Below are 13657 nucleotides of genomic sequence, written 5' to 3' on the forward strand. Positions count from 1 at the left end.
GTTTGTACGTGGCAAATGTGACTAACAGCTTCTAATTAAGCCAATTTAGCTGCTGAGATATTCAAAAGTAGTTAGAAATCAGTAGACCACCTAATCAAGGTTTTTATTTCTATATATAAAAGGAAGTAAAATAAGATGTATATTATCTTATTGTATAAGATTTTTATATTTTCCAAATCTTACTTTACGTCCTTTTCACATCAAGCAGATTTAGCTGTTAAGTAGAAGCACGTACATGTTTCCCTGGATCTTCAAATGTTGGTATAAGCCTTGTGGTCCCGCTGACTCTGCTGCCCTTGTGAGAGTGAAATGTGTGTGACAGCTGAAATCTGTAATGTAATTGTTTTTTTGGAATCCTTCCAGACCTAATTGGAAGCTTTACTTCCTTCTAGTGCTTGTAAAGCTGGACTCTAATGTGAAACACGCTCCCCCTAACGTCTGTTTCATAGAAATTCTTCATCTTAAAAGTTTCTCTGTGTCTTCTGTTTGTAGTTAAACAGATACATTTTACAGTGTGTGTGTATTTATTTGTGTGTATATCATGAAGGTGTCAGAAGCAACTCCATAGTTAAGGTTGTATTCAGATTTGCACTTTAAAGCAGGATTCAAATTCTTGGCCTCAATTCTCAGTTAGGGGAATGAAGTGTTTTAGGCAGGAAGTGAGGCTGGGAAAGAAAAGTAGCTTTTTAAGCCACCCTTGTGTTCTGGGGAAGGCGGGACCTGCCTGGCACTGATGTAAGTTAAGTCCACTCAGTTTTGCTCTAATGTATGCTCTGCTGCCTTTGGTCTCCGGAAAGCAGACATTAGCCATTGTACATTATACTCCAGCCACAACCTCAGTCAGCCCTTGACATGCCCTGTATTGCAGGGACTGGGACCAGAGCTGGCATATGCCTTATGCTGGCCAGGGAGACCTCTTGCAAACGGCTATTCTTACGGGGCCTTGGTGTAAGTGAGAATTTGGGGTCCTTGTATTTACCACCTAAATGCATCAATTTAGTATAAATAGGAATGCCTGGGACAGTGGCATGAATGGTGTGTGATAGGCTTGGGCCCCACTAGGCTGTACAGGTAAAATGCCCTGCTGCAATGCATTTGCTGTGACTTAGGGCACAGGAACGCTCCTTCCTGGTAAATGATACCAGGTGGAGAAGGCAGGGAAACACTCCTGTGATCCTCCAGCCCTGACACCACTCCCATCTGAAACCCCCCTCCGGTGCGTGCCCCTCCACCCCTCTCCCCCCGAGTAAAATGCTTGGAGTCAAGTGAAGATTGTGGGCACCAACCCCCCTCCCCATCTCCCCCCCACCCTGAGTAAAATGCTTGGAGTCAAGTGAAGATTGTGAGCACCAGCATGTTGGGTATAGATATGTATTAAGTCTGTCTCTGTTCCCTCTCCCCTCCCCCAGGTAAGAAACTAAATAAACAAATCTCTCTACATTTGTGTTTTTGAAGGTCATGAAACCAAGGCCATGCTGAATAACAGTGGGCCTCGTTACAAACGCAGCAAGATAGAACGGCGCATGAACATTGATATTTTCTTTTGTGTGGGACTTCTGTTCATCATGTGTCTTATTGGAGCACTAGGTATGGAGCAACGGTGAAAATCTCCTCTTCCATTTGAAATGTTTGGTTTTCTTTGAGGTGATTTAAGATTTGTTCTTATTAGGCGTGTGTCTATTCCAAAACCTAGATCTGAAAAACCTTTACTCTGGGGAACTTAACTGAAAGTTCAGGGTTGACACGTATCTTTATAATGGGTTTGAATCAAAATCTCAAATCTGAATAATCCCAAATATGGGAAGAAATTCAGTTGTGGGTATGAATTTTCATCTCCAATTCTAGTAGGATTTGCTAGATGCTAATCGTGGAAGAGGTCATCTCCATTGCATTGCAGAAAGCTTCAGCACAGGCTTGCATTCCAGTAGTGACTGTGGTCCTATCCTAGTCAGAGCAGGATCAATACATTTTCTTAACTCTAATGAAGAAAGGGCCAAAGTTGCAGCCCAGTGAGTTTTCCATGGGCCATGACTTTATAGAGGTTACAAAGGCTCCTGTAGGTTTCTTGTGGTTTTGAAGCATTTTCACTAAATTGCAGCACTGCCATGAAGTTGCCTAGTGCTACAGCTTTGATGGAGTTCACTCACAGAGAGTTGTATCGTACCATACTAAAGCCCTAACAAGTTTCCAGGTAGTTTCCCATGAGAGCTGTAATGTGACATATCAGCAAGCCATTAGATTAGTACTTCTAGAAGTAAGGGAGCATCAGAAAAGAGGAATCTGTTTAAGATGAACAGTAGAACTGAGTTAATCCCTTTTTAATTTTGCTACTTCATGTTGGAATGAGCTTGCTTTTTTTTTCTTTTTTTTTGGCTTAGAAATGGGATTTCAGTTTGCATACAACTCAGCTGTCATATGAGAGAGAGAGAGAGAGAGATTTAATTTTCATTGTTCCAGGGCTGCTGTCATTTAGATTTAGACTCTCTTGTATTTGCCATGCTCATGTATCCCTGAGTAGCAAAATCCTTTACGTTAAGATGTGATGTTTGGACACAGATACAAAAAGTAAACATTTAAAACCCAATTTATCTGCTTATCTTTAAAAAAATGAAGAATTAAACATGAAATGTTCATACAGTGAAACATGTAAAATAGTAATAAATCCACTAGATTTCATCTTTTTAAAATGACCTTTGGTGCCAACAGTGGTTTAGTAGTTTGGTTTACGTGATAAAATTGTTTTAATATAGGATTTCAGAACAAAAAATATTACTGATGACTTAGTGATCAGTATCTTGCTTGCAGATAATGGAATATTAGCAAAACTTGGGGGAGTAGGTAACTCATGAGTGTGATAGTGGGATAATCATCCTTGTTCAAATATAATAAGGTCTTTAGCAGCCAAAAGCTGTTGCCATCTGACAGGTGTTTTCAGGGCCAGCATGAAATAATTTGGGAGTCTCTATCCAGTTCTTAGTAGGACAGATGTCCACATCACAAAAACTGCTTCCACAACTGGCATTTAATAGCATCTTCTTTAAGAGTGTCAGGAAAGAGGCCAGGACAGTGCAAGGGAAGCTTGTGTTCCTGCTGACTGCCTGTACAGTATCAAACTACACTAGTTCTGTATGGAAATTCAGTTTCCAGTGCTGTTAAGCTAACAGCATTCTTGAGCAACATGCATATCTGGGAGGTCAGAAATAACGATGTTGCAGTAGTAATGGCAGGAAGCAATGAAACCTTGAGGAGATTTGTCTTCAGGGATGGAAAGAAAAGGAAAGAGATCTTGGAGAAATTGAGGGGGAAGAATCATCCATTTCTGGATGTGGCCTAAGACCGGGGTGAAAGTAGTTTAAAGGACTTACTGGTACGCCGGAGTCCTGAGTGGGGCGTGGCCTCAACCAGAAGAGGCGTGGCCTCAATGGGAAGAGGTGGGGCCTTTCAAGACTGTTTTGCTCAGCTTAGTCCACTAAAATAGTGTTGTTTCTATATAGGTCATGGCATTTGGAATGGGAGTTTTTCAGAACGCCCACCATACGAAGTCCCAGACGCGAATGGCAACCACCTTTCCTCGGCTCTTGCTGGTTTCTACATGTTCTTGACAATGATAATCCTGTTACAGGTAAAACAGAAATTTTAAAAAATCTGTAGCTTTGATATAATGGCTGGCAAGCAGATGTCAAGTTACAGCCTCTTGATAGTAGAATTTATTTTTAAACTTTTGTAAAAATACTGTGGTATTTTACAGAAATGGTCCAAAATACTAGTGTACAGCAGTTAGTGCAATATTTTGGACATTATTCTAGAATGCTTAAGTGATAACAGCCTTTTTTGTATTTGTAAATAAAGATCACATGGTAGAGAACCAGTTGCTATACATCAGGTGGAAGCACCTTTTTATCTTGAAAGCTTCTTAAGTTTTAGGGTTCTACAGCATCTGAAAACCCATACATTGTTATAGTTAATTCATGATAGTCACTATAGTATGGACATGGGTATATGTATGTACACACACACAATTATATATATTTAAGATACAGATTTTTTTTTCTGACCCTTCCCCAGTGTATTGATATGAAGGAGATGGTAATATCATTAAACTAGTTCCAGAATTGATCGCATTCACACAAAGGAAGACAATTCCATCAGTGTGTTAGAACGTTCAGTGTTTTCTCACCTGATTCAGAATGAGAATTCTACTTAGTAGCTCAAAGAAACAGTGAAACAAAAATTATTGTACACTTTACCAACAGGGAATAATAACTAGATAAGGCTGTGTTGGCGTAGAAAAAGAAGATAAATTAGAACTGGGAGACCATATATCTGAATCTGATTAAGCCTAACTGAGAACATTTTATGGAATGGGGATTTATTTTTCATATTTATTATTATAACCACTGAGATTTAAAGAGACAGAATTTGTTTAATATGAATAAAATATGAGGACAATTTTCTGAGCTGTTGGTAGAATCCCTAGGGAAGCTATGCACTATTTCTGAAACAGAATACTTGTACATTTTGGGAATTTAGAGGTTTTTGGGGGGATAACAGGAGAGGGAGAAGTGGTAAAAAAAAAAAAGCAGTTACTTATTAAATGTATTTATATTAAGAGTTGAAAAATATGCTAGTCCATCCTATTTTAGGAGCAATATGAGCAAGATGCACATTGGCCTAGAAACACATTTTGGATAGTGTTGTGAATCCCATCTGAGCACTTCCAAATATAGCACCTCTTGACCCACATCCACTGCTATATCCATAGGGTGCTATTGTGCGTACAGCATCATTCCACTTCTGGATGGCTGTTTCTGGCACCATAGCCTCAGTCCTAGAATATGAATTTCCTGGTAATATATCATTCCCATAGATACATGTTTAGTGAGAGTCAGGAGATGCATGTGCTTATGGTCAAGATGTTACATCATGGAGGTCACAGAGCTTCTGTGAGGGTGACCATGGCCTATACATTCCCTGTGAATTACAGAGACAGTGAAAAATCTCCCTGCCACTGAATTAATAAGACTTAGACTCCAGAAAGAACTGGTTCTTTTTCTCCTCCATAAAGTGTCATGACTGCAGCTGACGTGGAACTTGTCTGACAGTGAAAAGTACAGAGAGAGAAAAGACTCACCACTGAGGTTCTAACATCTTGTGGAACATTCTTCTTTCAGATTTTAATCCCCATTTCTCTATACGTGTCCATCGAGTTCGTCAAGCTGGGCCAAGTTTTCTTAATTCACAATGACATCGACCTGTATGATGAAGATGTAGATTTGCCCATACAGTGCCGAGCCCTAAATATCACTGAAGATCTGGGGCAAATCCAGTACATCTTCTCAGATAAAACTGGGACACTAACAGAGAACAAAATGGTGTTTCGGCGCTGTACTGTCGATGGAAATGAGTTTTCACATCAGGAAAATGGTAAAACTCAAAGAAATATTATTGTATTATGATCCTACTATACCTTCTCCTGGCTAGCTAAATGTGGCTTAGTATTCCATTTTGTGGTTTGTTTGGGGTTTTTTTTTTGTTTTGTTTTCTTTGGTGACTGTTTTATTATAAAGGTTCACCAGAGAGGGAAGTTTTTAAAATTATTCTGAAGCCACATAACTAATCTTCATATTCCTACATCAAACATCTCAGCCTCTGCTCTATTGTGATCAACAATTCAGGACTGCAAGGAAGAAATATCCTCTTAAATTCACTGCACTGTAGTAACTGCCAGCCCTACCTTTCCCTGATTCTTACTAAGTGAGATAAGTGGTAATTAAACTCAGTGGGTCCAAAAGTAATTACCATACAACCATCTGAGTAATGCGGAAGGTAGGAACAATTATGAGTTTGCTAGAAACAGGCCTAAACTACAAAGTCCATATCTGAAGTTCCCCAAAGTTTGCGGGTATTTGAATCTGGGTTTTTTTGGCTAGGTCCATTGCTGATAGTTACTTTTTCATTAATAAATACTGTTATAGATTTTGTTAAAACCTCATTGAAACTGATGGGTGTGAATGCTGTCTTCATTTAAGATAGCTGTAAGAGATAGTTAAGGATCCCCACCTAAAAATAGGCATAAGCTCACACCCAGGGGCAGCTCTCCCTTTTTGGCCACCCCAAGCAGTCATGCGTGGGAGGCGCCCCGGAGCCGCGGGAGCAGCGGACCTCCCGCGGGCATGACTGCGGGGGGTCCGCTGGTCGCGCGGCTCGGCTGGACCTCCCGCAGCTGCGGACGGTTCGCAGGTCCGGCGGCTCTGCTTGAGCTGCCGCAGGCATGCCTGCGGGAAGTCCAGCCGAGCCGCGGGACCAGTGAACCATCCGCAGTCATGCCTGCGGGAGGTCCACTGGAGCCGCGGGATGAGCGCCCCCTCCACAGTCATGCCTGCGGCAGGTCCGGTCGTCCCGGGGCTCCGGTGGACCTCCCGCAGGCATGACTGCGGCAGGTCCACCAGTCCAGCCTGCCGCCCCCCCGGGAAAGGGCCGCCCCACGCGCGTGCTTGCCGCGCTGGGGTCTGGAGCCGGCCCTGCTCACACCATATAGGTGGAAGGCACAATGTGTGTGTGAGTGAGAGAAAGAGAGAGAGAAGCTGAAGTACAGACAAACTGACCACACACAGGGACAGACAAACTGAAGCAAGACATACTGAGAGAGCCTGGACAAGCACAGTCTATGGCCATGAAAGAAGCTAGAGAATGGGCTTCTGGGTCCCGTGCTGACTAAAGATGCTTGAGACTGTAAGCAAAAAATCTGTCTTGTTTTGATTCCTTCTGCATTCAGAGATGCAGGATTCCCTATGTTCCTTTTAAATAAATAAGTTTGTCTCAAAGAAAACACCAGACTTCATTGTCAATTTTTATACCCAACTGCAGTCCCCACAGGGCGGCAAACTTTCACAAGCCACTTGGATCAAAAAGGGATAACAATATTATTGGTCTAATCTCGCAGTCCTAGCTAAGGCAAAATTCCCATTTGACCGCAACTCCCTTTCATGTTGTATTCTTCAGTGGGAGTTTTTCCTGTAGGTAATGCAAGATTAGGCCCAAAGTTCTTTACTATGCATATAACTACTCCACCTCTACATTATATTTAGAATGTCATTAAGCTGGCCAGCAGCTGCCAAATAGATTTTCATGCTCTGTGAGTGAAAACATTACCAAATTTGTGAATTACAATAGTTCATTCTTCTGTTCCACTGAACTGCAAAAAGTGCAGCTAAAGAGACTTTAGTTAACAGAAGTCCATAAAAGTAATCAGTTTTTTGTTGTTTTGGTTTGTAATGATAAACATTTCAGTGAGAGGCTTGCCAAGAAACTGAACTGCATGGAAGTTTTTTTTCTGGTGATGGTTTAGAGATTGTGTGATGGGTCCTCAGTGTACAACCTGGAACTGTGGCACTGCTGTGTCCTCTTAACTCTCCAGCCTGGGCTGTTTCTCATGATGTTTTGCTAGATAAGTTGCATAAATGCTCTCTAAGACAGTGGTTCTCAACCAGGGGTATGTGTACCCCTGGGTGTATGCAGAAGTCTTCCAGGGGATACCTCAACTCATTTAGATATGTTCCTAGTTTTAGAACAGGCTACATAAAAAGCACTAGCAAAGTCAGTACAAACTAAAATTTCATACAGACAATTACTTGTTGATACTGCTCTATATACTATACGCTGAAATGTAAGTACAATATTTATATTCCAATTAATTTATTTTATAATTATATGGTAAAAATGAGAAATTAAGCATTTTTTCAGTGACACTTCTGTATTTTTATATCTGATTTTGTAAGCAAGTAGTTTTTAAGTGAGATGAAACTTGGGGTACACAAGACAAATCAGACTCCTGAAAAGGGTACAGTAGTCTGGAAAGGTTGAGAGACACTGCTCTTAGCCACTCATGAACCTACACAGGGAAACACCAGCAAATCCCCCCAGCCCTGCACCCCAGAAATGTACCTGCTCAAGATCTTCTCTTGAACAATGCAAGCTCATTAATTAGTTCAACACTTCATCAAAGGATAGTGGACATGCACCAGCCCTTGTAATCTGAGCAGATTCCCCAAGCACTCTAGACAGACTCACTGGTAAGGATAAAACATTAAAACAAGGGTTTTTTAGCTACAGAAAGATTTTAAGTGATAAGAGTTAGGCATAGAGATCAAAGTTGGTTACATAAGAAATAAAAATAAAATCACAGTCTAAATTCTAAACTTTATCAAACTAAGCAAGATTTGAATCAGTTTTTCTTACTCCACTGGATGTTGCAGGCAGGTTACAGTTCTTAATACGCAGGCTAAATTCTCTTCTCAGCCTGAGACCAATCTCCCCAGTTCAAAGTCTTTGTCTTCCCAGTGCTCTTGTTGCCTTCAGAGTAGGTGGAAGAGGAGAGAGGCCATGGACTGATGTCACCATCCCAAAATTAGATACCTCCCCCTTCCCCCTCCAATCCATGTGCATGGAAAGAGAGTGTCTCAAACATGGAGTCCGAGGTCACATGTTCTAAATGCCCTGGGAGACACTGGGCTTCCATCTATGTGCTTCAGGAGGGGCCCTCTGGGAGAGTGGATTCTCCTTAATGGGCCATCAACATCTGGCTGACTATCCCTAATGTAAATTTGGCTTGGAGGTGTTAGTTGCTCCTTTGTTGCTACTGAAAGGCTGTGGGTGTCTCCCAGACTCACAACATATTTCAGTAACAAACATATAGCAAACTCCATAACTTCACATACAGTGGTTATGCATACAATTCAACAGGATAATAATGTTCCACAGATCATGACTTCTCAAATGATACCTCACAAGGAATACTTTGTGCAAAACATACAATCATATAACAGTGGTGAATATGTGAGTACAGGGTGTCATTTTGAGGTACAGAGTGTCACAGATTATCAGAGTTAGTAATAATAATAATAAAATCTTCTCAGTAATACTGCTAATAACAAGAAAAGACTAGGCAAGATCTTGATTTCTCTCTTCCAGCCAAACGCCTGGAGACCCATAAAGAACTGGACTCAGATGATGAAGACTGGGCAAGACATCAGCATTTCGCTCTTCCTGTTATCAAGATCGAGAAACCAGACACTTTAAAACAGAAAAACTCTAAGCCTTTGAGGAGGTGCCAAAGTGCCCGGGCTCGTTTTCAGGGACATGCAAGGAAGAAATCATTGGGGCGTTGTGACAGCCTTCAGTCTCAAGTGGCGTTCAGCAGTACCATAGTGAGTAGCTTCAGATTCAGTCAATACGTTTTGAGGATCTCTGCTTCATGCAACTTTTTGAGGGGAGGAGGGAGCCGAAGGAGAAAATAGTCAATGATACAGCACTCATTTACTAGATTGGGAGCAAGGAAACGATAACCTGCTACTTGCCGGAGAATGCTACATGGTCACCCCAGATGAATCTCAATCTATTACACTATATCATGGAAAAGTGACAAATTGAGCCACCAGGAGAGTTACCAGTATCTTGTTATTGTCAGAAGACAGGTCTCACTTCACTACAGATAAAATACAGTGAACCTAGTATGGTTTTTAGTACAAAGTTAAAAATATAAAATTTGAGTTTTATATAAAATATAGTTCCAAAATAAGACTGTAATCCTACAAAATGCTGAGCACTCTGGCCTCAATCCAGCAAAATACTTAGGCACAGCCTTAATTTCAAGTACACATGCTTAAAACTAAACACCAGTGCTGATCAAAAACTTGCAGAATTTCATTACAAGTTTGTCAGAACTTCAGCAGAAAAAATGGGTCAAAGTTTTCAGTTCTAATTTTTGTAAAAATTTTGTCCCATTTTTGTTACCAGCTGTACAGCAGGTTGAAAATTTTTGAAATTCAGAATTTTGATTATTTTTTTTGAAATTTGAAAACAGGAACAAAATTTTCCCAAATATTATTACTTTTGCACTCTGCTCTGTTACACACATACTCAAGTGCTTTACTGGATTTCAGCCAGAGTGCTCAGCACGTTAGGGGGTCAAACCTTAAGCCCTTATTCTGCAAAGAAGCTCCGGATGGAAATCTCTTATGCCCACTGATTCTCAGTGACTTTTGTTTGTGGGATTTAGGCTTATGAATGCATTTATTTCAAGCTTCTGCCTTGCTAACTCAGTATCTCTGTTATGAAGAAGTGAACATCAGTTAGAACTCTGTTAACTTCTGGAATCTATTTATTTCATGATAATCTTATTGCTTGCTGGTCTGTTGTCTTGCATCCCATTTTCCCACATAGTACATTGAGAACGTCTCTGTATCTATTTGCTTTATGGATCATGACATTTCAGGTGTGTAAAACATCTCCTTCAAGAGAATTTTTCCCCAACTACTTTTCCTATTATCATAAAATCATTGAATCAGAATCTATAGCTTCTTGCCTCTCTCTAGTTTTTTTTTGCATTTTTTTAAGGGTGGGAGTTAGAAATTTTCTCACTTCACACTGCAAATTCAGTTAGAAATAGGGTTTCCTGTTCTACTTGCTGTAGAGGAGGTTTTGGAACAAATTGAATAATTAAGCAGTAATAAGCCACCAGGACCAGATGATAATCACCCAAGAGCTCTGAAGAAATTCAAATATGAAATTGCAGAACTACTAACTGTAGTATGTAACCTATCACTTAAATCAGCCTCCATGCCAAATGACTGGGGGATAACTAATATAACAACAATTTTTTAAAAGACTCAATAGGCGATCCTGGCACTTACAGGCCAGTAAGCCTAACTTCAATACCAAGTCAGTTGGTTGAAACTGTAGTAAAGAACAAAATTATCAGACACATAGATCAGGGGTGTCCAACCAGCGACTGAGAAAGAGACACAATTTACTAATGTGCATTGCCAAAGAGCCACAGTAATTCATCAGCAGCCCCACCATCAGCACCCGACTCCTCTCCTAGAGCCTCTTGACCACCAGCAGCCAAGCCAATCAGCACCTCCCCCTCCCTCCCCACACCTTTCAATCAGCTGTTTCGTGGCATGCGGGAGGCTCAGTGGGTAGGAGAGAGGAGCGAGGGCATGGCAGGCTCAGGGGAGGGGCACAAAGGGGTTGAGTGTGGGCAGGGCCTGTGGCAGAGCCAGGGGTTGGGCAGTGAGCACCCCCAGCACACTGGAAAGTTGGCGCCTGTAGCTCCAGCCCCAGAGTCGATGCCTATACAAGGAGTTTCATATTAACTTCTGAAGAGCAGCCTGTGGCTCCGGAGCCACAGGTTGGCCACCCTTGACATAGATGAACATGATATTTTGAGAAAGAGTCAAGCCGGCTTTTGAAATGGAAATCATGCCTCATCAACCTATTAGAATTCTTTGAGAGAGTCAACAGGTATGAGGACCAGGGTGATCCAGTGGATATAGCGGACTTTCAGAAAGCCTTTGACAAGGTCCCACGCTTATGACTGCTTAGTTTATTTAAGAGCCTGAGATAACAGGCAAGGTCCTCTCCTGGGTCAGTAACTGGTTAAAAGATAGAAAACAAAGGGTAGGATAAATGGTTTTCAGAATGTAGAGAGGTGAATAATGGGGTCGCCCATGGATTTGTACTGAGAGTAGTGCTGTTCAACATATTCATAAATGATCTGGAAAAAGGGGTAAAATGTACAGATGATATAAAATTACTCAAAATAGTTAAATCCAAAGCTGAGTGCAAAGAGTTACAAAGGGATCTCACAAAACTGGGTGACTGGGCTACAAAATGGCAGATAAAATTCAATGTGAATAAATGCAAAGTAATGCGCACTGGAAAACAAAATCCCAACTACGTATACAAAATGATGAGGTCTAATTTAGCTGTTACTATGCAAGAAAGTGATCATGGAGTCATTGTGAATAGTTCTCTGAAAACATCTGCTCAATGTGCAGTAGCAGTCAAAAAAGCTACCAATGTTAAGAACCATTAGGAAAGAGACAGAAAAAGACAGAAAATATCATAATGCACTATATAAATCCATAGTACGCCCACACCTTGAATACTGCATGCAGTTCTGGTCACCCCATCTCAAAAAAGATATATTAGAATTGGAAATGGAACAGAGAAGGCAACTAAAATGATTAAGGGTATTGAACAGCTTCCATATGAGAAAGATTAAAAAGACTGGGAATTTTCAACTTAGAAAGGGGATGACTAAGAGGGGATATGATAGAGGTTTATAAAATCATGACAGGTGTGGAGAAAGAGAATTAAAAAATGTTATTTATTCCTTCACATAACACAAGAACCGGTCACCCAGTGAAATTAATAGGCAGCAGGTCTAAAACAACCATAAGGAAGTACTTCGTCACACAATGCACAGTCAACCTATTGATTTCATTGCCCGATGATGTTGTGAAGGCCAAAACTATAACGTGGTTCAAACAAGAACTAGATACATTCAAGGAGGATAGGTCCATCAATGGCTATACACAGAAATGGTAGAGATGCAACCCCATGCTCTGCGTGTCCCTAGCCTCTGACTGCCAGAAGCTGGGAGTGGATGACAAGACAGATCACTCAGTGATTGCCTGTTCTGTTCATTCCCTCTGAAGCATCTGACATTGACCACTGTCAGAAGTCAGAATACTGGGTTAGATGAACCACTGGCCATTCTTATGTTTTTAGAATTTGGATTCTCCACGTACATTTTCCTGAATCTTTGTATCAAACAGACAAAGGGAAAGAAAAAAATTCTTCTCTATATAGTAGACAGGAGTGTCCAAAGGGCCAAAGGATTCTACTTTTTTTTTTTTTGGCTTCTAAATGCCGAATTTCCAAGTGTTGTACCAGCTATGAAAACTGGTAGCCCATGATAAAAGGAAAATTTAAGATCTTTGCAATGCTGAGAAGAGTGATTTTTGGATACAGGTTAGTACTGCATCTGCTGTGAGCACCTGCCTGGTGGGGCTGTTGCCAAGAGAAGTGTTAAAGTAGGAGAGCTGCTAATATAATAGTATGCTATGGAATTTGCTGAGCTTTAATGGAAAGTAATAGTGCTGAACAAGAGCGAATCTTCTGTAAATGCCAAATAGATGTGGGACCAAAAGGAAGTATAAAGAGTTCCTTTTTTTTTGTTTTTTTTTGTTTAAGCAATGTTCTGTGTGTGGTAGGGCTGGCTGGAAAACACCAATTCAATTTTGCAGAAAATGTCAAGGTTTTAACATTGTTTTCATTTTGATGCAGGACAAAGCAAAGACCTTTCAAATTGTTTCATGAGGAAAACAGCCCACTGGTTAGGGGTACTCACCTGGGAAGCAGGAGACCCAGGTTCAAATTCCTCATCTGCCTTGAATTGTACCATTGACTTGAACCTGGGTCTTCCACATTGCAAGTGAGTGCTCTCACCATCTGGCTGTAAAGCTAGTCTCCCTCAAGCTCAATTAAATATTTGTTGGCTCAGGGAGAGAGAGAGACTGTTTCTGTCGGCACTCTCCAACAGACTATAGGCCAGGGGTTGCCAACCTGTGACTCCGGAGCCACATGCGGCTCTTCAGAAGTTAATATGTGGCTCCTTGTATAGGCACCGACTCTGGGGCTGGAGCTACAGGCACCAACTTTCCAATGTGCCAGGGAGTGCTCACTGCTGAACCCCTGGCTCTGCCACAGGCCCTGCCCCCACTCCACCCCTTCCCACCCCCTCCCCGAGCCTGCCATGTCCTCGCTCCTTCCCCCCCCCCGAGCCTCCTGCATGCCACGAAACAGCTGA

At 41.4% G+C, this 13657-nt stretch overlaps 1 protein-coding gene across 2 annotated transcripts in view; it reads left to right on the forward strand.

The window, feature by feature from the left end:
* Nucleotides 1-13657, forward strand: part of ATP10B (ATPase phospholipid transporting 10B (putative)) — a 235171-nt gene that overhangs the window by 192699 nt on the left and 28815 nt on the right. Inside the window, exons 7-10 of one of the 2 annotated variants that reach the window (XM_045028482.1) lie at nucleotides 1456-1587; nucleotides 3495-3622; nucleotides 5172-5424; nucleotides 8971-10224. In XM_045028482.1, the coding sequence (XP_044884417.1) occupies nucleotides 1456-1587; nucleotides 3495-3622; nucleotides 5172-5424; nucleotides 8971-9296 (839 nt within the window). In that variant the 3' untranslated portion in view covers nucleotides 9297-10224. Of the gene's footprint in view, nucleotides 1-1455; nucleotides 1588-3494; nucleotides 3623-5171; nucleotides 5425-8970; nucleotides 10225-13657 lie in introns of those variants that run through there. The other variant, XM_045028481.1, reaches the window with a different exon arrangement.

Source organism: Mauremys mutica, chromosome 8, assembly GCF_020497125.1.
Source record: "Mauremys mutica isolate MM-2020 ecotype Southern chromosome 8, ASM2049712v1, whole genome shotgun sequence".
Classification (NCBI taxonomy): Eukaryota; Metazoa; Chordata; order Testudines; family Geoemydidae; genus Mauremys; species Mauremys mutica.